Source organism: Hypomesus nipponensis, chromosome 28 (assembly GCF_054491055.1).
Source record: "Hypomesus nipponensis isolate SF chromosome 28, ASM5449105v1, whole genome shotgun sequence".
Classification (NCBI taxonomy): Eukaryota; Metazoa; Chordata; class Actinopteri; order Osmeriformes; family Osmeridae; genus Hypomesus; species Hypomesus nipponensis.
The window spans coordinates 3,052,375-3,079,548 of record NC_140388.1 but is presented as its reverse complement, the minus strand read 5'-3'; the positions used below and the strand labels follow the sequence as shown (position 1 = coordinate 3,079,548).

The 27,174-nt window shown below is 41.6% G+C and overlaps 1 protein-coding gene across 4 annotated transcripts in view; it reads left to right on the top strand.

The window, feature by feature from the left end:
* The window catches only part of msh3 (mutS homolog 3 (E. coli)), a 135,493-nt gene that overhangs the window by 13,537 nt on the left and 94,782 nt on the right, over nucleotides 1-27,174 (top strand). For all 4 annotated transcript variants that reach the window (XR_014751033.1, XM_084694863.1, XM_084694861.1 and 1 more), the window contains exons 4-8: nucleotides 18,242-18,439; nucleotides 18,573-18,689; nucleotides 18,881-18,998; nucleotides 19,184-19,311; nucleotides 19,444-19,610. Coding sequence is in view for 3 of the 4 variants with exons in the window: in XM_084694863.1 (XP_084550989.1) it covers nucleotides 18,242-18,439; nucleotides 18,573-18,689; nucleotides 18,881-18,998; nucleotides 19,184-19,311; nucleotides 19,444-19,610 (728 nt within the window). In the remaining variant the exon portion in view is untranslated. The remainder of the gene's footprint in view (nucleotides 1-18,241; nucleotides 18,440-18,572; nucleotides 18,690-18,880; nucleotides 18,999-19,183; nucleotides 19,312-19,443; nucleotides 19,611-27,174) is intronic.

Sequence of the window (27,174 nt, the reverse complement as noted above, 5' to 3'; positions counted from 1 at the left end):
CCAAGTTTAGTGTTGATATCTCAAAGATTTGCTGAGACATGACTTCACATCCTGTTTGGCGGCTTTACTGATGAATTTGATTGGCTGTACCGGACAGACGGTTATGAGGATCAAAATTCCTTTGATAACTTTTGTGAGGCTTGGTTTGAAGATCATCTCTGGTGATTTTGAAGAATATATGACAAAAATTGTAGGAGGAGTAGGCTTTCAAAGGTTTTTGATAAAACCGGAAATGGCGGGAAATCTATATAACCGGAAATTAACGCCATGGTGTGCGTTGAACTCGGCTTGATCCAGGGAATCCAATGGTACCTCATTTTTGAAAATGAGTCATACGGTTCAAAAGTTGCGTGTGTAAACACAAGTCCAACTTTGACCCATTGGTGGCGCTAGAGTGGTCTAATGGGAGACATGAAACTTGGTGTAGGTATAGAAGAAACTGTCCTTAATGAGTGTGCCAAATTTCACAAAAAGTTGTCGATGGGGTCTAGGGGCTGCCATTGACTCCCATGGTACAAGAATTACAAATAATAAAACCACCAATAAATATAGCTGCAAGCAGCAATGGAGGGGCCAAGCAGTCCAGAGCAGGACATGGCCTCCATAGCACTTGCGCAACAATTAAGTCACAATAACCTGTTGCACTCATGCAACACACCAAGTTTGGTTGAAATATCTGTTTGCGTTCCAAAGTACTGAGTGTTTAAAGTGTTTTTTTCCGGTGTAACACCACAGGCCTCCTCTGATCCTCTTGGGAACGATGGAACCCAAGTTCGGTGACAATCGCTAAAATGGTTGCTGAGTTACGCTCTAACGTGTCTTTTGTGGCTTCGCCGCCGCCTTTGATCGGCTCTACCGAACAAACGGTTTCGAAAATTTGAAAATCCATCAGACACCTTTGTGAAGCTTGGTCTGAAGATCATCTGTGCCAAATTTAGTAAACATTGGACAAAATTTGGGGCGTGTAAAAGGTTTTTACACTTTTCCATGAAATCCAAAATGGCGGCCGCGTCAATTCGGTTGTTATGAAATATTATCGATGGTCAAGCTTGATATCTCACAAGACATCAAGAGACAAAGAAATTACTTTATTAAGGTAAATACTTCAACAGTTATTAGCCAAAACACGTTTATGCTTCCGGCCACGCCCCCTTTTAGTCACATGACACCATTTTTGGAGGACATCCTTAGAATAAAGTTCAGAGTAAGCGTACCAACTTTGGTGTCACTGCCTCAAAGAACTGCTGAGATATCGCTTCACTTCCTGTTTAGCGGCTTATCTGCAGAATTTGATTGGCTGTACCGGACAAACGGTTTTGAAAATCAAATATCCTTCGATAACTTTTGTGAGGCTTGGTCTGAAGATCATATCTGGTAATTGTGAAGAATATTTGAAAAAATTTGTAGGAGGAGTAGGCTTTTAAAGGTTTTTGATAAAACCGGAAATAGCGGAAAACCTATATAACCGGAAATTGACGCCATGGTGTGCATTGCACTCGGCTTGATCCAGGGAATCCAATGGTACCTCATTTTTGAAAATGGGACATACGGTTCAAAAGTTGCGTGTGTAAACACAACTCCAACTTTGACCCGTTGGTGGCGCTAGAGTGCCAAAGTATGGGACATGAAACTTTGTGACTTGGACCGGGGGACTGTCCCTAATGAGTGTGCCAAATTTCACAACTTTCGACCAAGCGCTTCTAGGGCCTGCCATAGACACCCAGTCTTAAGAATAATAATAATAATAATAATAATAATAATACTACCAATTACAATAGGTGCCTCGCAGCTTCGCTGCTTGGCCCCTAACAATAGGTTTCCTCCTTACGGAGGAATCCTAAATATAACTGCAAGCAGTAATGGCGGATTCCTCCAAACACTGCAAACCATTGAACAATGTTTATTCTTGACAAATTGTAACTGTATAGAAGAATGTATGCTGCAGAATTACCAATGGCATACCAAATCTGAAATGCAATACCATCAAGATCCACAAGGGCCTTTATTTCAAGCCAGTAAGTGAAGGAAGGGGGCTTGGTGAGCTTATCCATTCCAGAAAGCCTTGTATCTTTATGCATTAAGGCGTGGCCTGTAGCGCCACCTATGGGTAATGGTGGGCCATTCGTGGTGTGGTAGTTACTCTTGGCCTATACTATTAATGTTTCAGGATTTTAAAAACTTTTTACCACTGCATATAAAATCGAAAATGCAATACCAACAGGATCCACATGGGCTTTGGGTAAAGTGTGGTAGTTACTCTTGGCCTGTACTGTCAATGTGTCAGGATTTGGAGACCTTTTTACTATTGCATACAAAGTAGGAAATGCAATGACACCAAGGTCCTCAAGGGCCTATGCTGATATTCAAGGAATGAGTTGGGGCTTGGTCAGCCCACACAGTCCTGATATGTTGCGTGTATGTCTTGCCAAGCCCGCGCGTGTCAAGGGAAGAATGAGTGTGTGAGAATTTGGAGCATGCGCGGGGAGGAGCAGGGGACACATTTCATTGTAAATTTCCCTAGAAATTAGCCAAGCATGCATGTTTCAAAGATTCACCAAAAATCGACCTTTCATCTTAGAGTCAACTTTTTCTCAGATTTGTGTACTAAACATTCTCAAGAGTCTTCATATGAACTTGTTTGACTGGCTTACATGTAAAGCATTGCGAACCATTGAAAAATGTATATTCTTGACAAATTGTAACTGTATAGAAAAATCAATGCTGCAGAATTTCCAATGGGATACCAAATCTGAAATGCAATAACATCAAGATCCACAAGGGCCTTTATTTCAAGCCAAGAAGTGAAGTGCTTTAATCTTCACAAGAAGTGAAGTGCTTTGTGCTTTAAGGCGTGGCCTGTAGCGACACCTATTGGTAATGGTGGGCCATTTGTGGTGTGGTAGTTACTCTTGGCCTATACTATCAATGTTTCAGGATGTTTTTAACTTTTTACCATTGCATACAAAATCGGAAAAATATACCAACAATATCCACATGGGCTTTTGTTAAAGTGTTGTTGTTACTGTTGGCCTTTACTATCAATGTTTCAGGATTTGGAGAACTTTTTACCATGGCAAACAAAATCTGAAATGCAATACCATCAAGATCCACAAGGCCTTTGCAAAAGACCAAGGAATGAGTGGGGGCTTGGTAAGCCCACACTCTCCTGAAATGTTGCGTGTGCGTCTTGCCAAGCCCGCGCGTGTGTCAAGGGAAGACCTATGGGTAATAGTGGGCCATTTGTGGTGTGGTAGTTACTCTTGGTCTATACTATCAATGTTTCAGGATTTTTATAACTTTTTACCATTGTATACAAAATCGGAAAAGCAATACCAACAAGATCCACATGGGCTTTTTGTTAAACTGTTTCTTTGCCTATACTATCTATGTTTCAGGATTTTGAGACCTTTTTACCATTGCATACAAAATCGGAAATGCAATACCATCAAGATCCACATGGGCCTTTTTTCAAGCCAATACGTGAAGGGAGGGGGCTTGGTGAACCTATCCATTCCAGAAAGCCTTGTATCTTTGTGCTTTTGGGCGTGGCCTATAGCGCCACCTATGGCTAATGGTGGGCCATTTGAGGTGTGGTATTTACTCTTGGTCTATACTATCAATGTTTCAGGATTTGAGACCTTTTTACCATTGCATACAAAATCGGAAATGCAATACCATCAAGAGCCACATGGGCCTTTGCTAAAGACCAAGGAATGAGTGGGGGCTTGGTCAGCCCACACTCTCCTGAAATGTTGCGTGTGCGTCTTGGCCGCGCGTGTGTCAAGGGAAGGCTGAGTGTGTGTGAGATTTTGGAGCACGCGCGGGGAGGAGCAGGGGAGACATTCATTGGAAATTTGCCTAGAAATTAGCCAAGCAAGCATGTTTCAAATATTCACCAAAAATCAACCTTTCATCTTACAGTCAACTTTTTCACAGATTTGTGTTATGAACATTCTCAAGAGTCTTCATATGAACTTGTGATTGAATCAGAGTATCAGTTTTTGACTGGCTGATGTGCAAAGCATTATTTTAGCGTTAGCGATAAGTTCAATTTGATTTATATCAATCATTTTTAGAGATATGAATTTGCCTTTGCACATGGTAATATGTTGTAGTGTCTTCCTCCGATCTACCAAGTTTAGTGTTGATATCTCAAAGATTTGCTGAGACATGACTTCACATCCTGTTTGGCGGCTTTTCTGATGAATTTGATTGGCTGTACCGGACAGACGGTTATGAGGATCAAAATTCCTTTGATAACTTTTGTGAGGCTTGGTTTGAAGATCATCTCTGGTGATTTTGAAGAATATATGACAAAAATTGTAGGAGGAGTAGGCTTTCAAAGGTTTTTGATAAAACCGGAAATGGCGGGAAATCTATATAACCGGAAATTAACGCCATGGTGTGCGTTGAACTCGGCTTGATCCAGGGAATCCAATGGTACCTCATTTTTGAAAATTAGTCATACGGTTCAAAAGTTGCGTGTGTAAACACAAGTCCAACTTTGACCCATTGGTGGCGCTAGAGTGGTCTAATGGGAGACATGAAACTTGGTGTAGGTATAGAAGAAACTGTCCTTAATGAGTGTGCCAAATTTCACAAAAAGTTGTCGATGGGGTCTAGGGGCTGCCATTGACTCCCATGGTACAAGAATTACAAAATATAACTGCAAGCAGTAATGGCGGATTCCTCCAAACACTGCGAACCATTGAAAAATGTTTATTCTTGACAAATTGTAACTGTATAGAAAAATGTATGCTGCAGAATTACCAATGGCATACCAAATCTGAAATGCAATACCATCAAGATCCACAAGGGCCTTAATTTCAAGCCAGTAAGTGAAGGAAGGGGGCTTGGTGAGCTTATCCATTCCAGAAAGCCTTGTATCTTTATGCATTAAGGCGTGGCCTGTAGCGCCACCTATGGGTAATGGTGGGCCATTTGTGGTGTGGTAGTTACTCTTGGCCTATACTATTAATGTTTCAGGATTTTAAAAACTTTTTACCATTGCATATAAAATCGGAAATGCAATACCAACAGGATCCACATGGGCTTTGGGTAAAGTGTGGTAGTTACTCTTGGCCTGTACTGTCAATGTGTCAGGATTTGGAGACCTTTTTACTATTGCATACAAAGTAGGAAATGCAATGACACCAAGGTCCTCAAGGGCCTATGCTGATATTCAAGGAATGAGTGGGGGCTTGGTCAGCCCACACAGTCCTGATATGTTGCGTGTGTGTCTTGCCAAGCCCGCGCGTGTCAAGGGAAGAATGAGTGTCTGAGAATTTGGAGCATGCGCGGGGAGGAGCAGGGGACACATTTCATTGTAAATTTCCCTAGAAATTAGCCAAGCATGCATGTTTCAAAGATTCACCAAAAATCGACCTTTCATCTTAGAGTCAACTTTTTCTCAGATTTGTGTACTAAACATTCTCAAGAGTCTTCATATGAACTTGTTTGACTGGCTTACGTGTAAAGCATTGCGAACCATTGAAAAATGTATATTCTTGACAAATTGTAACTGTATAGAAAAATCAATGCTGCAGAATTTCCAATGGGATACCAAATCTGAAATGCAATAACATCAAGATCCACAAGGGCCTTTATTTCAAGCCAAGAAGTGAAGCGCTTTAATCTTCACAAGAAGTGAAGTGCTTTGTGCTTTAGGGCGTGGCCTGTAGCGACACCTATTGGTAATGGTGGGCCATTTGTGGTGTGGTAGTTACTCTTGGCCTATACTATCAATGTTTCAGGATGTTTTTAACTTTTTACCATTGCATACAAAATCGGAAATGCAATACCAACAAGATCCACATGGGCTTTTGTTAAAGTGTTGTTGTTACTCTTGGCCTTTACTATCAATGTTTCAGGATTTGGAGAACTTTTTACCATGGCAAACAAAATCTGAAATGCAATACCATCAAGATCCACATGGCCTTTGCAAAAGACCAAGGAACACTCTCCTGAAATGTTGCGTGTGCGTCTTGCCAAGCCCGCGCGTGTGTCAAGGGAAGACCTATGGGTAATAGTGGGCCATTTGTGGTGTGGTAGTTACTCTTGGTCTATACTATCAATGTTTCAGGATTTTTATAACTTTTTACCATTGTATACAAAATCGGAAAAGCAATACCAACAAGATCCACATGGGCTTTTTGTTAAAGTGTTTCTTTGCCTATACTATCTATGTTTCAGGATTTTGAGACCTTTTTACCATTGCATACAAAATCGGAAATGCAATACCATCAAGAGCCACATGGGCCTTTTTTTCAAGCCAATAAGTGAAGGGAGGGGGCTTGGTGAGCCTATCCATTCCAGAAAGCCTTGTATATTTGTGCTTTTTGGCGTGGCCTGTAGCGCCACCTATGGGTAATGGTGGGCCATTTGTGGTGTGGTAGTTACTCTTGGTCTATACTATCAATGTTTCAGGATTTTTATAACTTTTTACCATTGCATACAAAATCGGAAATGCAATACCAACAAGATCCACATGGGCTTTTGTTAAAGTGTTTCTCGGCCTACACTATCAATGTTTCAGGATTTGAGACCTTTTTACCATTGCATACAAAATCGGAAATGCAATACCATCAAGAGCCACATGGGCCTTTGCTAAAGACCAAGGAATGAGTGGGGGCTTGGTCAGCCCACACTCTCCTGAAATGTTGCGTGTGCGTCTTGGCCGCGCGTGTGTCAAGGGAAGGCTGAGTGTGTGTGAGATTTTGGAGCACGCGCGGGGAGGAGCAGGGGAGACATTCATTGGAAATTTGCCTAGAAATTAGCCAAGCAAGCATGTTTCAAATATTCACCAAAAATCGACCTTTCATCTTACAGTCAACTTTTTCACAGATTTGTGTTATGAACATTCTCAAGAGTCTTCATATGAACTTGTGATTGAATCAGAGTATCAGTTTTTGACTGGCTGATGTGTAAAGCATTATTTTAGCGTTAGCGATAAGTTCAATTTGCTTTATATCAATCATTTTTTGAGATATGAATTTGCTTTTGCACATGGTAACATGTTGTAGTGTCTTCCTCCGATCTACCAAGTTTAGTGTTGATATCTCAAAGATTTGCTGAGACATGACTTCACATCCTGTTTGGCGGCTTTTCTGATTAATTTGATTGGCTGTACCGGACAGACGGTTATGAGGATCAAAATTCCTTCGATAACTTTTGTGAGGCTTGGTCTGAAGATCATCTCTGGTGATTTTGAAGAAGATATGACAAAAATTGTAGGAGGAGTAGGCTTTCAAAGGTTTTTGATAAAACCGGAAATGGCGGGAAATCTATATAACCGGAAATTAACGCCATGGTGTGCGTTGAACTCGGCTTGATCCAGGGAATCCAATGGTACCTCATTTTTGAAAATGAGTCATACGGTTCAAAAGTTGCGTGTGTAAACACAAGTCCAACTTTGACCCATTGGTGGCGCTAGAGTGGTCTAATGGGAGACATGAAACTTGGTGTAGGTATAGAAGAAACTGTCCTTAATGAGTGTGCCAAATTTCACAAAAAGTTGTCGATGGGGTCTAGGGGCTGCCATTGACTCCCATGGTACAAGAATTACAAAATATAACTGCAAGCAGTAATGGCGGATTCCTCCAAACACTGCGAACCATTGAAAAATGTTTATTCTTGACTATCTTTAACTGTATAGAAAAATGTATGCTGCAGAATTGCATACCAAATCTGAAATGCAATACCATCAAGATCCACAAGGGCCTTTATTTCAAGCCAGTAAGTGTAGGAAGGGGGCTTGGTGAGCTTATCCATTCCAGAAAGCCTTATATCTTTATGCATTAAGGCGTGGCCTGTAGCGCCACCTATGGGTAATGGTGGGCCATTTGTGGTGTGGTAGTTACTCTTGGCCTATACTATTAATATTTCAGGATTTTAAAAACTTTTTACCATTGCATATAAAATCGGAAATGCAATACCAACAGGATCCACATGGGCTTTGGGTAAAGTGTGGTAGTTACTCTTGGCCTGTACTGTCAATGTGTCAGGATTTAGAGACCTTTTTACTATTGCATACAAAGTAGGAAATGCAATGACACCAAGGTCCTCAAGGGCCTATGCTGATATTCAAGGAATGAGTGTGGGCTTGGTAAGCCCACACAGTCCTGATATGTTACGTGTGTGTCTTGCCAAGCCCGCGCGTGTCAAGGGAAGAATGAGTGTGTGAGAATTTGGAGCATGCGCGGGGAGGAGCAGGGGACACATTTCATTGTAAATTTCCTTAGAAATTAGCCAAGCATGCATGTTTCAAAGATTCACCAAAAATCTACCTTTTATCTTAGAGTCAACTTTTTCTCAGATTTGTGTACTAAACATTCTCAAGAGTCTTCATATGAACTTGTTTGACTGGCTTACGTGTAAAGCATTGCGAACCATTCAAAAATGTATATTCTTGACAAATTGTAACTGTATAAAAAAATAAATGCTGCAGAATTTCCAATGGGATACCAAATCTGAAATGCAATAACATCAAGATCCACAAGGGCCTTTATTTCAAGCCAAGAAGTTAAGTGCTTTAATCTTCACAAGAAGTGAAGTGCTTTGTGCTTTAGGGCGTGGCCTGTAGCGCCACCTATGGGTAATGGTGGGCCATTTGTGGTGTGGTAGTTACTCTTGGCCTATACTATCAATGTTTCAGGATGTTTTTAACTTTTTACCATTGCATACAAAATCGGAAATGCAATACCAACAAGATCCACATGGGCTTTTGTTAAAGTGTTGTTGTTACTGTTGGCCTTTACTATCAATGTTTCAGGATTTGAAGAACTTTTTACCATGGCAAACAAAATCTGAAATGCAATACCATCAAGATCCACAAGGCCTTTGCAAAAGACCAAGGAATGAGTGGGGGCTTGGTAAGCCCACACTCTCCTGAAATGTTGCGTGTGCGTCTTGCCAAGTCCGCGCGTGTGTGAAGGGAAGACCTATGGGTAATAGTGGGCCATTTGTGGTGTGGTAGTTACTCTTGGTCTATACTATCAATGTTTCAGGATTTTTATAACTTTTTACCATTGCATACAAAATCTGAAATGCAATACCAACAAGATCCACATGGGCTTTTGTTAAAGTGTTTCTCGGCCTACACTATCATTGTTTCAGGATTTGAGACCTTTTTACCATTGCATACAAAATCGGAAATGCAATACCATCAAGAGCCACATGGGCCTTTGCTAAAGACCAAGGAATGAGTGGGGGCTTGGTCAGCCCACACTCTCCTGAAATGTTGCGTGTGCGTCTTGGCCGCGCGTGTGTCAAGGGAAGGCTGAGTGTGTGTGAGATTTTGGAGCACGCGCGGGGAGGAGCAGGGGAGACATTCATTGGAAATTTGCCTAGAAATTAGCCAAGCAAGCATGCTTCAAATATTCACCAAAAATCGACCTTTCATCTTACAGTCAACTTTTTCGCAGATTTGTGTTATGAACATTCTCAAGAGTTTTCATATGAACTTGTGATTGAATCAGAGTATCAGTTTTTGAATGGCTGATGTGTAAAGCATAATTTTAGCGTTAGCGATAAGTTCAATTTGCTTTATATCAATCATTTTTTGAGATATGAATTTGCCTTTGCACATGGTAACATGTTGTAGTGTCTTCCTCCGATCTACCAAGTTTAGTGTTGATATCTCAAAGATTTGCTGAGACATGACTTCACATCCTGTTTTGCGGCTTTTCTGATGAATTTGATTGGCTGTACCGGACAGACGGTTATGAGGATCAAAATTCCTTTGATAACTTTTGTGAGGCTTGGTCTGAAGATCATCTCTGGTGATTTTGAAGAAGATATGACAAAAATTGTAGGAGGAGTAGGCTTTCAAAGGTTTTTGATAAAACCGGAAATGGCGGGAAATCTATATAACCGGAAATTAACGCCATGGTGTGCGTTGAACTCGGCTTGATCCAGGGAATCCAATGGTACCTCATTTTTGAAAATGAGTCATACGGTTCAAAAGTTGCGTGTGTAAACACAAGTCCAACTTTGACCCATTGGTGGCGCTAGAGTGGTCTAATGGGAGACATGAAACTTGGTGTAGGTATAGAAGAAACTGTCCTTAATGAGTGTGCCAAATTTCACAAAAAGTTGTCGATGGGGTCTAGGGGCTGCCATTGACTCCCATGGTACAAGAATTACAAATAATAAAACCACCAATAACAATAGGTTTCCTCCTTACGGAGGAATCCTAAATATAACTGCAAGCAGTAATGGCGGATTCCTCCAAACACTGCGAACCATTGAAAAATGTTTATTTTTGACAAATTGTAACTGTATAGAAAAATGTATGCTGCAGAATTACCAATGGCATACCAAATCTGAAATGCAATACCATCAAGATCCACAAGGGCCTTTATTTCAAGCCAGTAAGTGAAGGAAGGGGGCTTGGTGAGCTTATCCATTCCAGAAAGCCTTGTATCTTTATGCATTAAGGCGTGGCCTGTAGCGCCACCTATGGGTAATGGTGGACCATTTGTGGTGTGGTAGTTACTCTTGGCCTATACTATTAATGTTTCAGGATTTTAAAAACTTTTTACCATTGCATATAAAATCGGAAATGCAATACCAACAGGATCCACATGGGCTTTGGGTAAAGTGTGGTAGTTACTCTTGGCCTGTACTGTCAATGTGTCAGGATTTGGAGACCTTTTTACTATTGCATACAAAGTAGGAAATGCAATGACACCAAGGTCCTCAAGGGCCTATGCTGATATTCAAGGAATGAGTGGGGGCTTGGTCAGCCCACACAGTCCTGATATGTTGCGTGTGTGTCTTGCCAAGCCCGCGCGTGTCAAGGGAAGAATGAGTGTCTGAGAATTTGGAGCATGCGCGGGGAGGAGCAGGGGACACATTTCATTGTAAATTTCCCTAGAAATTAGCCAAGCATGCATGTTTCAAAGATTCACCAAAAATCGACCTTTCATCTTAGAGTCAACTTTTTCTCAGATTTGTGTACTAAACATTCTCAAGAGTCTTCATATGAACTTGTTTGACTGGCTTACGTGTAAAGCATTGCGAACCATTGAAAAATGTATATTCTTGACAAATTGTAACTGTATAGAAAAATCAATGCTGCAGAATTTCCAATGGGATACCAAATCTGAAATGCAATAACATCAACATCCACAAGGGCCTTTATTTCAAGCCAAGAAGTGAAGCGCTTTAATCTTCACAAGAAGTGAAGTGCTTTGTGCTTTAGGGCGTGGCCTGTAGCGACACCTATTGGTAATGGTGGGCCATTTGTGGTGTGGTAGTTACTCTTGGCCTATACTATCAATGTTTCAGGATGTTTTTAACTTTTTACCATTGCATACAAAATCGGAAATGCAATACCAACAAGATCCACATGGGCTTTTGTTAAAGTGTTGTTGTTACTCTTGGCCTTTACTATCAATGTTTCAGGATTTGGATAACTTTTTACCATGGCAAACAAAATCTGAAATGCAATACCATCAAGATCCACATGGCCTTTGCAAAAGACCAAGGAACACTCTCCTGAAATGTTGCGTGTGCGTCTTGCCAAGCCCGCGCGTATGTCAAGGGAAGACCTATGGGTAATAGTGGGCCATTTGTGGTGTGGTAGTTACTCTTGGTCTATACTATCAATGTTTCAGGATTTTTATAACTTTTTACCATTGTATACAAAATCGGAAAAGCAATACCAACAAGATCCACATGGGCTTTTTGTTAAAGTGTTTCTTTGCCTATACTATCTATGTTTCAGGATTTTGAGACCTTTTTACCATTGCATACAAAATCGGAAATGCAATACCATCAAGAGCCACATGGGCCTTTTTTTCAAGCCAATAAGTGAAGGGAGGGGGCTTGGTGAGCCTATCCATTCCAGAAAGCCTTGTATATTTGTGCTTTTTGGCGTGGCCTGTAGCGCCACCTATGGGTAATGGTGGGCCATTTGTGGTGTGGTAGTTACTCTTGGTCTATACTATCAATGTTTCAGGATTTTTATAACTTTTTACCATTGCATACAAAATCGGAAATGCAATACCAACAAGATCCACATGGGCTTTTGTTAAAGTGTTTCTCGGCCTACACTATCAATGTTTCAGGATTTGAGACCTTTTTACCATTGCATACAAAATCGGAAATGCAATACCATCAAGAGCCACATGGGCCTTTGCTAAAGACCAAGGAATGAGTGGGGGCTTGGTCAGCCCACACTCTCCTGAAATGTTGCGTGTGCGTCTTGGCCGCGCGTGTGTCAAGGGAAGGCTGAGTGTGTGTGAGATTTTGGAGCACGCGCGGGGAGGAGCAAGGGAGACATTCATTGGAAATTTGCCTAGAAATTAGCCAAGCAAGCATGTTTCAAATATTCACCAAAAATCGACCTTTCATCTTACAGTCAACTTTTTCACAGATTTGTGTTATGAACATTCTCAAGAGTTTTCATATGAACTTGTGATTGAATCAGAGTATCAGTTTTTGAATGGCTGATGTGTAAAGCATAATTTTAGCATTAGCGATAAGTTCAATTTGCTTTATATCAATCATTTTTTGAGATATGAATTTGCCTTTGCACATGGTAACATGTTGTAGTGTCTTCCTCCGATCTACCAAGTTCAGTGTTGATATCTCAAAGATTTGCTGAGACATGACTTCACATCCTGTTTTGCGGCTTTTCTGATGAATTTGATTGGCTGTACCGGACAGACGGTTATGAGGATCAAAATTCCTTTGATAACTTTTGTGAGGCTTGGTCTGAAGATCATCTCTGGTGATTTTGAAGAAGATATGACAAAAATTGTAGGAGGAGTAGGCTTTCAAAGGTTTTTGATAAAACCGGAAATGGCGGGAAATCTATATAACCGGAAATTAACGCCATGGTGTGCGTTGAACTCGGCTTGATCCAGGGAATCCAATGGTACCTCATTTTTGAAAATGAGTCATACGGTTCAAAAGTTGCGTGTGTAAACACAAGTCCAACTTTGACCCATTGGTGGCGCTAGAGTGGTCTAATGGGAGACATGAAACTTGGTGTAGGTATAGAAGAAACTGTCCTTAATGAGTGTGCCAAATTTCACAAAAAGTTGTCGATGGGGTCTAGGGGCTGCCATTGACTCCCATGGTACAAGAATTACAAATAATAAAACCACCAATAACAATAGGTTTCCTCCTTACGGAGGAATCCTAATAATAAAACCACCAATAACAATAGGTTTCCTCCTTACGGAGGAATCCTAATAATAAAACCACCAATAACAATAGGTTTCCTCCTTACGGAGGAATCCTAATAAAACCACCAATAACAATAGGGTTCCCTCCTACCGGAGGAACCCTAATTAAATACCTACAATATATACCGATCTGGGATTGTTGAAAACGGACCTGCTGTGTCATCAACTGTAGCACTGGCACTTCTGGGCAGGAGGCGTTGGTTGTGGCCCAGCTCCAAAATATTTCAACAGTGCTCCTAGGGAAGATTCATGAGTACATAGTAGACGGATCAGAATATTCATTTAACAACATAAATGATTTTACACTGCAGCAAGCCATCTGAGCACAACTCTTAATCTATAACTTGCTAACTGAGGCATAATGATATTGTTATATTATAACAATGACCCAAAAGGGTAGGATCTATGCAAGCTACTCTAGGCTAGCTTGGTTAGAGAGCCTAACTGTCAACTAGCCAGTTTACGTTAGCTCACAACGTAGCCTAGTTAGCAAACCTATAGTAAAGTTCAATGGCAATCGAAATTTATTTTGAAATTTGTTTTAGCTAGTATGCATTCGCCTAGGTAAATCCGCCCAGGTGAATGCATACTAGCAAAATAAATGCCAATTTTAACGGGGGGATCTAGCTATTGTTATATTTTGTTAGCTAGCTCGTCTAAGTGTTACACTAAAATGATAGCTAGCTAGCTCTAGCTAACACTAGGTGCATTCGACATGGCCTGCGGCTGCATGAAAGGACCGGCGAGAGTAGCCGCTTGCAGTCGGGGAGGAGTTGAAAACGGCTCTGTGAAGTCGGACATTCCAGCTTTTCGTGGTTTGCTGCGTTGATGTCAGTCATGGCCGATCAAGCGCAGTTTGCTTACTTCACTTTATTTATAATTAAACTTAGTCTTTCCGTTAGTGAAGAGGCTGACTAAAACCATTTCTTCAACAAATGTTTAATTCAATTAAACTTTTTTGAGCGTTGGCGAAACTGAAGGTGTCCGAATATTACAAAACACGTGTCAAAGTTGTTGTGTGTGAGTCTGGCCAATCATGAAATAGCTGTGTCGTCACTTGAACCTGTGCAGTTGCTCTTGAGAAAATGCGCTTGATCAAAACAATTGATGTCTGCACTTTATTATACAAAGGTCTTTGTATAATTGTATACAAAGGTATACAAAGATCTTTGTATAATTTTTTCTGTCTTGTACCCCCCCTTGCACTCTTGTATGTGTTTGCATACTCTGTTATTGATTGTATTTCTGCCTTTTATGCAATAAAAAAAAATAATAATAATAATAAAAAATAAATATAACTGCAAGCAGTAACGGCGGATTCCTCCAAACACTGCGACCATTGAAAAATGTTTATTCTTGACAAATTGTAACTGTATGAAAAAATAAATTCTGCAGAATTACCAATGGGATACCAAATCTGACCAATTCCAAATATAGCTGCAAGCAGCAATGAGGTGGCCAAGCAGTCAAATAACCCAGAAAACATTTTAGCCATCCTCAGAAGAGGGTAACGAGTACACGCAGCAAGTTCGGTGTGAATCCATCAAAGATTTGTTGAGATACAACCCAACTTCCGGTTTGTTTGCCGGAAATCAGAAAACCATGTGTTAGCTTTTGTGAGGCTTGGTCTGAAGATAATCTCTGCTAAATTTGGTGAAGATTGGACAACATGTGTAGGGGGAGTAGAGAAAAAACGTTTTTCAATGAATTCAAAATGATATAATAATAATAATAAAATATAACTGCAAGCAGTAATGGCGGATTCCTCCAAACACTGCGAACCATTGAAAAATGTTTATTCTTGACAAATTGTAACTGTATAGAAAAATGTATGCTGCAGAATTACCAATGGCATACCAAATCTGAAATGCAATACCATCAAGATCCACAAGGCCTTTGCAAAAGACCAAGGAATGAGTGGGGGCTTGGTAAGCCCACACTCTCCTGAAATGTTGCGTGTGCGTCTTGCCAAGCCCGCGCGTGTGTCAAGGGAAGACCTATGGGTAATAGTGGGCCATTTGTGGTGTGGTAGTTACTCTTGGTCTATACTATCAATGTTTCAGGATTTTTATAACTTTTTACCATTGTATACAAAATCGGAAAAGCAATACCAACAAGATCCACATGGGCTTTTTGTTAAAGTGTTTCTTTGCCTATACTATCTATGTTTCAGGATTTTGAGACCTTTTTACCATTGCATACAAAATTGGAAATGCAATACCATCAAGATCCACATGGGCCTTTTTTTCAAGCCAATAAGTGAAGGGAGGGGGCTTGGTGAGCCTATCCATTCCAGAAAGCCTTGTATCTTTGTGCTTTTGGGCGTGGCCTGTAGCGCCACCTATGGGTAATGGTGGGCCATTTGTGGTGTGGTAGTTACTCTTGGTCTATACTATCAATGTTTCAGGATTTTTATAACTTTTTACCATTGCATACAAAATCGGAAATGCAATACCATCAAGAAGCACATGGGCCTTTGCTAAAGACCAAGGAATGAGTGGGGGCTTGGTCAACCCACACTCTCCTGAAATGTTGCGTGTGCGTCTTGGCCGCGCGTGTGTCAAGGGAAGGCTGAGTGTGTGTGAGATTTTGGAGCACGCGCGGGGAGGAGCAGGGGAGACATTCATTGGAAATTTGCCTAGAAATTAGCCAAGCAAGCATGTTTCAAATATTCACCAAAAATCGACCTTTCATCTTACAGTCAACTTTTTCACAGATTTGTGTTATGAACATTCTCAAGAGTCTTCATATGAACTTGTGATTGAATCAGAGTATCAGTTTTTGACTGGCTGATGTGTAAAGCATTATTTTAGCGTTAGCGATAAGTTCAATTTGCTTTACATCAATCATTTTTAGAGATATGAATTTGCCTTTGCACATGGTAACATGTTGTAGTGTCTTCCTCCGATCTACCAAGTTTAGTGTTGATATCTCAAAGATTTGCTGAGACATGGCTTCACATCCTGTTTGGCAGCTTTTCTGATGAATTTGATTGGCTGTACCGGACAGACGGTTATGAGGATCAAAATTCCTTTGATAACTTTTGTGAGGCTTGGTCTGAAGATCATCTCTGGTGATTTTGAAGAAGATTTGACAAAAATTGTAGGAGGAGTAGGCTTTCAAAGGTTTTTGATAAAACCGGAAATTGCGGAATTTGACGTCATAGGGTGCGTTGAATTCGTCTTGATCCAGGGAATCCAATGGTACCTCATTTTTGAAATGAGTCATACGGTTCAAAAGTTGCGTGTGTAAACACAAGTCCAACTTTGACCCATTGGTGGCACTAGAGTGGTCTAATGGGAGACATGAAACTTGGTGTAGGTATAGAAGAAACTGTCCTCAATGAGTGAGCCAAATTTCACAAAAAGTTGGGGTCTAGGGGCTGCCATTGACTCCCATGGTTCAAGAATTACAAATAATAAAACCACCAATAACAATAGGTTTCCTCCTTACGGAGGAATCCTAATAATAATACTACCAATTACAATAGGTGCCTCGCAGCTTCGCAGCTTGGCCCCTAATAATACTACCAATTACAATAGGTTTCCTCCTTACGGAGGAATCCTAAAAATAAAATAAAAAGTTGGGATAATATAATTTGTGAAAATAAAAAAAATAAAAAGAGAAAATGCGCTTGACTACACAGCCTGCAGTTTTCGTATTGATCTCACGGTACTTTGATGGCGACGTCACAGTGACGTATCCTCGGCGCTGTCTCAAGTCGGACAAAAACACTGTTTCAAGTCAGCTGCCTGCAGCCGGCTGCAGCGCCGCATGAAGTCGGGTCATGTCGAACGCACCTGTTGAAGGCTTGTTTGACGCATGTTTCTCTAGACAGTAAATGTTAATCTTGTGTTTTTTTCTCTTCTTCTGTTTTCTTTTCTCTGCATCAGAGGAATATGTCTTTTTTTGTGACATTGCTTTTTGCCGTGTCAGATTGCGATTGCCGACTGATCTTTTCTACAACAACGTTGTTGTTGTATGAGGGCTGACAAAGGCAGGCCGCCAAGATAATTTATTAAAACAGTAGTAGTAGGCTATTATCTTCCTTGCCAGCCGGTAAACATAATATTGAGTTGATTGCAAATGTGTGTAATTACCATTAACTTAATATAATTTTAAAATTAAGCTGTAACTTAAAGTGCTCTTGGGGGCCCCCTTGGTGGTCATGGGGGCCCCAAGCAGCCGCTTAGTTCGCTTTTGCCTTGGGCTGGCCCTGGTTTGCTAGGCCAAAAAGAACGTTAATCGCGCGATAAAAACATTGACGCCGTTAAAATGAGTTAATAACGCGTTAAACTGACAGCACTAGTAACAACAGTGTGCAAACTAAATACATAGATTATAGCTGTAACCATGTAGGCATGCTTTATGCCAGCAAGTCTAAAATAGGCCATTCTATAGGGGTGAGAATCTTTTGTTACCTCACGATTCAATTTGAATCGATTTTTGTGGTCACAATTCGATTAAAAATCGATTCAAGATTTTTCCAAGATTTTTTTACAGTTGTGAATCGCTAGAAAACTGAAACGCGATTCGAATGTGAATCGATTTTTTCCCCCACCACTACTATTGTATCAGTTAACCATCAAACCTCCATACGGGTATCAAAACCAAACATCACAATATAATACAATTCGTCCAACTAAAGCAGTGCAGTATACTCTGCAGAGTAATGTTCTATTTTCTAAAGTTTATATGCGCAAATCTTGGTTTGTCCTGCGTTGTTACCTCGGACGTTGGCGGGTATGTGCTGACAGCAGTTCCAATCAGTGTAGCATCAGTGTCTGTTGTCGTCAAGTTAAAATGTGTAGTAGTAGATGCTTCTCAGGCTCTGGTTTTTCCTCCGGGTCAAGAACTTTATGGTAAATTTAAAAATAAGCTTCCTTGTTTTCTGTATGCTGACTGAATGGAGTAAGTTTTTTTTTTCTGGTCTTTGAGTAGAAATGAGTCAAGTTTAGGAATTGCCTATATAGGATATATCATGATCATCATCAATATCAACGTTTCACAAACTCCACCTACTCTAGTGCCTCTGTCTTTGCCAGTTTGCAGCACCAGTAGGAGGAAGACGAGATGCAGACATCCAAAGTGATGGAGGATTCAGAGGAGGTGTGGGGGGTGGGGCTAAACAGGGATACACGCCTCTGGAGCAGCAGTTTGTCCATATCAAGCAGCAGCATAAAGACACCCTGCTGGCTGTGGAGTGTGGATACAAGTACAGATTCTTCGGAGAAGACGCAGAGGTGAGGAGTGTGTGTGTGGCTGATTGCTAATTTGTGTGCAACAGAAATCAGCACCCAGGGAATTAGTTAACTTAACTGGCTGTGTGCATGTTTGCGTCCATGTGCGAACGTGTGTGCATGTTTGTGTTTGCAGATAGCAGCGAAGGAGCTGAACATCTTTTGCCACCTGGACCATAACTTTATGACCTGCAGCGTCCCTGCTCATCGACTCGCTATTCACGTCCGCCGTTTAGTGTCTCAGGGACACAAGGTCAGGGTAGCCACTCTGCTCAAACCAAACACACCCACAGCGGCATTGCAAACTCTGATGCAAATCTAATAAACCTCTAGTACTTTCAGGTGATTTATCTAAGGACTGATTCAGAAACAGTTGCATGAGACCGCTTGCTTTTAATTGGCTGTTAATTCCTGTGGGGGGTCTGGGATTGGATGTTCTCCCAGGTGGGTGTGGTGAAGCAGACAGAGACATCAGCAATCAAGGCTTCAGGAGTCAATAAGAATGCTCTGTTTGAGCGCCGGCTCAGTGGCCTGTACACCAGGTCCACTCTGGTGGGAGAGGGTATCCTGATGTTTGTGTGCACATGTGTCCTGTGTGTGTTATCTGCTTTTGTGAGTGTGATGAATGACTCAGTGACAGACTGACTAGTGTTTGGGTAGTATTCAGTAGTTTTAAGTGTTCAGTAGTGTTTAGCAGGGTTCAGTTGTAGTATTAGTGTTTAGTTGGGGCCTTAACAGTGTGTCCAGATGTGAACCCAGCATGTTGTCCGGGGGAGCTCGGGCAAGAAGTAATGTCAGACTCCACAGAAGGCTTCCTGTTGTGTTTGACCGAGACCTGGGACAAACTGAAGAAACAGCTCACCATAGGCCTGGTGGTCAGTAGAGCACACACGTACACAGACAACATCATAAACACATAACATCACATGCACACACCACACGTGTGTTTGTGTTTGGTTGCATGCATAGTGTGTGTGTGATCGTGTGTGGACATGTGTGTCTTGCAGGCAGTGCAGCCCAGTACTGGAGATGTGGTGCTGGACTGCTTCAGTGATGGTAAGGCTCGCTCTGAGCTGGAGTTGCGTGTCCTAAAGGTCGACCCAGTGGAGATCCTGGTGCCCATTGGCCTTTCAGATGACACCCACAGACTGCTACAGACCATTGCTAAGGCCAGGTGAACCCTAACCCTTAAACCTTTCACCTTTATCACTACCGCTAACCTGAGAGAGAGGGAAACAGAATAAGAGACTATGAAAGAAAGAGTGAGTCAGAGAAAGAGACTGAGAGACATTGAAAGATAGAGGAACACAAAGAAAAAGGGACCGTGAGCAGGACAGTCTGACATCAATGCTGGTACTCTCTGTCAGCACTAGGAGGCTCTGTCAACCTCTTCCTCTACTTCAATGCCTTGACATGTTGCTGTGTATGTCTGTGTATGGTCTGGTGTGTCACCAGGGGCCTGTTCCATAAAGGCCGCTAAAAAAAACTTGGATTTAAGTCCCAAACATGACTCGAATTAACTTAACCAGTTGTGGCTAAAGCGGTTCCATAAAGGCCAATTCTAGATCACGCAATCCGACTAATTCAGTTCAGAGTTAAATAAAGAATATAGCTGCAAGCAGCGATGCGGGTTCCTCCGCAAAATGGCAAAATATTATAAACATGTACACTGTAGAAGATCGAGACTTGGACAACAATAGAGCAAAACTACTTCATGTTTGGCCAGCAACAATAGGCTGAATGGGGATTAGAACTCATTAGCATAAGGTCACAAGTCAGTCTCTCTATCCTCTCTGCTATACACCAACTGCTGAAATGTTACAAATAGAAAGGGCAGAGTATTAGCCTTTTATAGGATATTGAAAGTCTTCTTGAGTTGATCTCTTTCCAGAATCTCAGGCAATGCACAATTAACAGTAGTCATGTGGTCAGCTGGGCTGGGCAGAGCTCATGCTCAGCTACTTGCGAGAATAAATTGTGAAAGTACCACAGCCGACTCTCTGGTTCTATTTAAATACACAACATGCACAATCAGGGTGACCAACAAGATTATATTAACTAATAAACAATAACATTACAAACATCTACCTGAACGAACACAACTACTGAAATCCCTCGCAAGGCTGTTGTAACCAAACTATTTTCCACAAGTCTTTGTGTTTTTGGACATGCCGCACTGCATGCTGGGTACCCAAGTGGCTGACGCTGATTATCTAGCTGTGCACCGACTGCGTGATATGAGTATTAGTTTTTGGTCAGCTTGGGACAAAGGTTAAGAAACGGGTGACAAAGTGAAATTGCATGAAATTGCACATTGTATTTCAGAATGATGTCTGCCTGTTTAACTAAACAAGTAATCAAAATTATGACAGGCCAAAAAGACTGTGCCTAGATTCGAACCTGTGACCTTGCGCATTGCAGGACATCATCTCAACCTATTGACCCACCTGCAGAATTTAGAAATTATGGTCAGTTTCTGTATAAAAAAAGAAAGCTGTTTTTCCTGTAGCGTGGATTGGTCAATTCGGCCAAAGTTTAAAAAGCTGTAATTCAATGATCTTTTGACATTTCAAGGTGAATATGCATGAAATTGCGGTGGTATTTCAGAATGATGTCTGCTTGTTTAACTAAACAAGTAATCAAAATTATGACAGGCCAACAGACTGTGCCTAATTTCGAACCTGTGACCTTGCAGGACAACGTTTCAACCCATTGGCCTACCTGCAAAGCTGAGAAATTCTCGTCAGTTTCTGTATAAAAAAAGAAAGCCGTTTCTCCTGCAGCATGGATTGCTCGATTCGGCCAAAGTTTAAACAGCTGTAATTCAATGATCATTTGACATATCAAGGTGAAATTGCGCATGGTACTTCAGAACGATGTCATCCTGTTTAACTAAACAGATATTCAAATTTAAGACAGGCTAAATGACTGTGGCTGAATTCGATCCTACAACCTCATACTTTGCAGGTCGCCGTCCCAGCCCAGCGAGCTAATCTCAGTGTTGAATATTTTTATGTTCAGTTACTCTATAAAAAAAGTACGCTGTTTCTCCTGTTGTAAGCGAAAGTTGAAACAGCTCTAATTCAATCATACGTTGACATATTAAGGTGAAATTGTGTACGGTACGTCAGAGTAATGTCACCTTAAAGCCTATTAGGTTTGAATTAGTGACACAAACATATTGAGTAAATGTGGACATTTACATAAATACACCCCTTTCAGGAATTTGAATGTTTGAATGTTTTCCCAAATTATCACTGTACAGGAAAATCCATCATGGCAGACCTTATGGGTCCTTGAGGCTTTTTTGTTCCTCATGAAAAATGAGGCATGCACACCAATTTCAGAAGAATTATTAAGAATTCGGCTTTGGCATTTTTGGCCCAGGCGGCCCACACCCACTGTGATTAGTCAGACACATTCCCTGCAGACAGTCCTCTTAAAATATGTGTCCATTCTATAATATGAGTTGCCTAGTGTTCTGTGTTTATGTGATAGGTCTTGACACCCCTCTTGAAGGATCCAAAACGATCTGTTGATCTTACAGTTAAATAATTAATTAATTCTAAGAGTTATGATTTGTATATATCGTATTTGATACTATTTTTTATTAGGGTTCCTCCGTCAGGAGGACCCAATTGTAATTGTTGGTATTATTATTAGGTTCCTCCGGTAGGAGGGAACCTAGTTAGTATTCCTCCGTAAAAAATTTGGCAGATAAAATCTTCAGACCAAGCTTCACATGTTTTTTTTATTTTCGAAACCGTTTGCCCCCTACAGGCAATCAAAATGTGCCATTAAGCCAGCAAACAGGAAGTTGGGTCGTATTTCAGCAAATCTTTGATGGATTCACACCAAACTTGCTGCGTGTACTCGATACCCTCTGGTTCGCAATGTTTGAAGGAATCCGCCATTACTGCTTGCAGTTATATTTGGTGGCCAAGCCGCGAAGCGGCGAAGCCACATAAGTGATTCTACCTTTTCTTATTAGGATTCCTCAGTAAGGAGGAAACCTATTGTTAGGGGCCAAGCAGCGAAGCTGCGAGGCACCTATTGTTATTGGTGGCCAAGCCGCGAAGCGGCGAAGCCACATAAGGGTTTCTACCTTTTCTTATAATTATTAGGATTCCTCCGTAAGGAGGAAACCTATTGTTATTGGTGGTTTTATTATTTGTAATTCTTGTACCATGGGAGTCAATGGCAGCCCCTAGACCCCATCGACAACTTTTTGTGAAATTTGGCACACTCATTAAGGACAGTTTCTTCTATACCTACACCAAGTTTCATGTCTCCCATTAGACCACTCTAGCGCCACCAATGGGTCAAAGTTGGACTTGTGTTTACACACGCAACTTTTGAACCGTATGACTCATTTTCAAAAATGAGGTACCATTGGATTCCCTGGATCAAGCCGAGTTCAACGCACACCATGGCGTTAATTTCCGGTTATATAGATTTCCCGCCATTTCCGGTTTTATCAAAAACCTTTGAAAGCCTACTCCTCCTACAATTTTGGCATATATTCTTCAAAATCACCAGAGATGATCTTCAAACCAAGCCTCACAAAAGTTATCAAAGGAATTTTGATCCTCATAACCGTCTGTCCGGTACAGCCAATCAAATTCATCAGAAAAGCCGCCAAACAGGATGTGAAGTCATGTCTCAGCAAATCTTTGAGATATCAACACTAAACTTGGTAGATCGGAGGAAGACACTACAACATATTACCATGTGCAAAGGCAAATTCATATCTCTAAAAATGATTGATATAAATCAAATTGAACTTATCGCTAACGCTAAAATAATGCTTTGCACATCAGCCAGTCAAAAACTGATACTCTGATTCAATCACAAGTTCATATGAAGACTCTTGAGAATGTTCATAACACAAATCTGTGAAAAAGTTGACTGTAAGATGAAAGGTCGATTTTTGGTGAATATTTGAAACATGCTTGCTTGGCTAATTTCTAGGCAAATTTCCAATGAATGTCTCCCCTGCTCCTCCCCGCGCGTGCTCCAAAATCTCACACACACTCAGCCTTCCCTTGACACACGCGCGGCCAAGACGCACACGCAACATTTCAGGAGAGTGTGGGCTGACCAAGCCCCCACTCATTCCTTGGTCTTTAGCAAAGGCCCATGTGGCTCTTGATGGTATTGCATTTCCGATTTTGTATGCAATGGTAAAAAGGTCTCAAATCCTGAAACATTGATAGTGTAGGCCGAGAAACACTTTAACAAAAGCCCATGTGGATCTTGTTGGTATTGCATTTCCGATTTTGTATGCAATGGTAAAAAGTTATAAAAATCCTGAAACATTGATAGTATAGACCAAGAGTAACTACCACACCACAAATGGCCCACCATTACCCATAGGTGGCGCTACAGGCCACGCCAAAAAGCACAAATATACAAGGCTTTCTGGAATGGATAGGCTCACCAAGCCCCCTCCCTTCACTTATTGGCTTGAAAAAAAGGCCCATGTGGCTCTTGATGGTATTGCATTTCCGATTTTGTATGCAATGGTAAAAAGGTCTCAAAATCCTGAAACATAGATAGTATAGGCAAAGAAACACTTTAACAAAAAGCCCATGTGGATCTTGTTGGTATTGCTTTTCCGATTTTGTATACAATGGTAAAAAGTTATAAAAATCCTGAAACATTGATAGTATAGACCAAGAGTAACTACCACACCACAAATGGCCCACTATTACCCATAGGTCTTCCCTTGACACACGCGCGGGCTTGGCAAGAAGCACACGCAACATTTCAGGAGAGTGTTCCTTGGTCTTTTGCAAAGGCCATGTGGATCTTGATGGTATTGCATTTCAGATTTTGTTTGCCATGGTAAAAAGTTCTCCAAATCCTGAAACATTGATAGTAAAGGCCAAGAGTAACAACAACACTTTAACCTCTTATGGATCCTGTTAAATGTTCCCCAAAACGCCTAAACAGCATACCCAAAGTAAATTGACTGCTGTTCTTGAACCATTTGGAGTACATGCATGTAAATGGTCTCTTTTGAAAGCTGACACTCTGAAGTTTCTTCCCCTGGTGTCAGGACCCCTGTAAGTCCTACTGGTGTTGAGTAATAGAAGCTAGAACACAAGGAAACTGAAAGTTTCAATTTCCGCCTAGATTTTGTGTTGAAAACAGAGGCCTGAAGAGGCCCAGAGGTGGTAGGTATTAGCTGGAAGACAGCATTGGACCACAGGTTGAAGCCTTACCCAATTCAGATCAAAAGTCAAACATAATACCACAATATATTCATATTTGACACATGTTTTTATAAGAGTACATCCATGCGTTTTCTAAAAGGGCCTTTTGGAGACTCCAAAAGGACCCTTGGAAACCATTGCCACATACCTAGCATAAAATGCTACAACTTTTGAACTATTTCACCTACAGTCATAAGTTTGGGCTCTAATGAAAGGTGACACTCAGGGCTATCATATCCCAGATTCAGATTCACCATTAGTGGTGTTGAAACAAAGTAACTGAGGCATAAGAGTGCTTACCTTCTTGAAACTAAATGTTGTGCAAATAAAAGAGTCAAAACAAGAGCTATTGTGTAAAAAAAAAAGAAGTTTATATAAGAAAAACACACCAAACTATTTACATACAGTGAATTGTGACAAATGATTTACAATTTTACAAAATGTTTTGGGCAACATGCCAGTCATTGTAGCAGTCTCGTTTGGGGACAAAGCACAAAGCCACATCACAGGTTGCACACTTCACTGGTGTGCGTAAACCACAGTGTTTGCACCTCAGCCGACCAGCGGTGCTGTCTCCACTGATATGCACTGGCCTGTGACTAGCTGTGGGTTGAGGCACGATGGAAGATGAGGGACCGGGTAAGGGTTGAGACCCCAACTCTGCAAGCTCAACAGCCAGGGTCTCTCTGAAGGCCTTCTGGGTCAGAGGTACCTGTCCTTTTCCTTTTGCGATGTCTTTGTGAAGGAGGAAGGCGTTCACAATCCCAATGTCCAGGAAATGATAAAAAAAAGTCTTGTACCATCTCTGGGTCTTGTGGAGGACTTTATAGTATCCGATCAGTGCATCGGAGAGGTCCACTCCACCCATGCACTGGTTGTAGTTCTTGACCACTGGCGGAACTGGGATGTCTTTCAGTACCCAGCGCTGATCTGCACCTTTGACCCTCCTCTGCACTGTGTCCTGTGAATGTGCTGTGTGGAGTGTTGAACACAGGAAGACGTCCCTTGTGTCTCGCCACTGGACAAAGAGGAGGGAGCCGTTCCTTATCCAGCGAATGCTGCCGCGCGGAGATTTAGAGTCCAGACAGTTTTCTTTTGTTTTCGGGAATCCAATTCTGTTTGTGCGGATGGTTCCGCATGCCCAGATCCTCTTCTGAAGGAGGTCAAGGAAAAGGGTGGGACTTGTGTAGAAATTGTCAACAAAAAGTTTGTACCCAGTGCCCAGCAACTGTGTGTCTATTAGCTCCATCACTGATTCATAGCTGAGACCTTTGCCAGTGTTTCCTTGGAGCTTTCCTTCATACACAAAAAAGTCCCATGTGTATCCGCTCTTTGAGTCAGCCAGAACAAACAGTTTGTATCCCCAGCGAACAGGCTTATTTTTCATATATTGTTTTAGTCCAATGCGAGCTTTGGAGGCAACCATCCTCTCGTCAATGGCAATATCCTGGTCTGGGTGATAGTTCCTTCTGCAGGCTTCTCTCATCTCCTGATAAACTGGGTTGATCTTGCAAAGACGGTTGAAGGCTGCTGTGCCTCTCCTCTGCTCATTAGCAGCATCGTCCGCCATGCTACTCAGATGAAGAGATCGGGACATTCGGAGGAACTTCTTCCCGGTCATTACTTGCTTTGGGAAAGGAAAGCTGTGCAGTTTGTCCTTTCGCCAGTAATCATTAAATGCAGAGCATTTTACCAGACCCATGTAGATTACCATGGAAATGAAGGTAAACATGTCCTGCAATGTCAGATCAATCCAGGGGTGAGTGGGTGTGGAGTGGTGAGTCGAGCCAAACTCATTGGTGTTTAGAAGGATTGTTTGTAAAACTGATTTTGTCCAAAACAGTTGGAAAAGCTGCAGGGCTGTGTAGGTCGCGGTCTGAATTAGCTGGGGTCCAGGTGGGTTTGTCGGCCTGAAAGTAGGCTGAGGTGGAGTGATGTCAGGAATGTCAACATCATTCCATCTCTCTCCAGATGGGGTTGTTGATGCTCCAGCTTTAGTTCTGCTGCTGCCTCTCCCCCTTCCTCTTCCCCTTCCTCTTCCTCTTGGCCTTCTCCTGCTGGCAGAACCTCTCTGTGGAGTTTGAGGCTCATCACTGGACGAGCTGCCGCTGCCCCCCTGTCCTGCTGCTGTACGGGGCCGCTTGCTGACTTGAGCAGGAATATCTGGCTCGTAGTCCTCATCAGATGTTTTCCTATAATGACAATATAAACAGCCAGTTACAAACCATTCCCATATTTTCTGTATTCTACTTTTCACAAGTTTACTGCCTCAAACATTAGCACTGAAACAAAGACACCCCCCACCCCCACAGTTCACACCTTGAAACAAAGAGCCACACACCTCCCCCAAATGCAGTTCAAAATTGGAAACACAAACACACACACAAACTTCTAAACTTCTAATGAATAAGTTATTATACACAAATATAGTTTTTCTGTTGCTAGAAGAAATACTGGGTGCTTTGGCTATGTAAAAACAATGTTATACCATGACAAATGGAGCTATCTGCTCTGATTCAG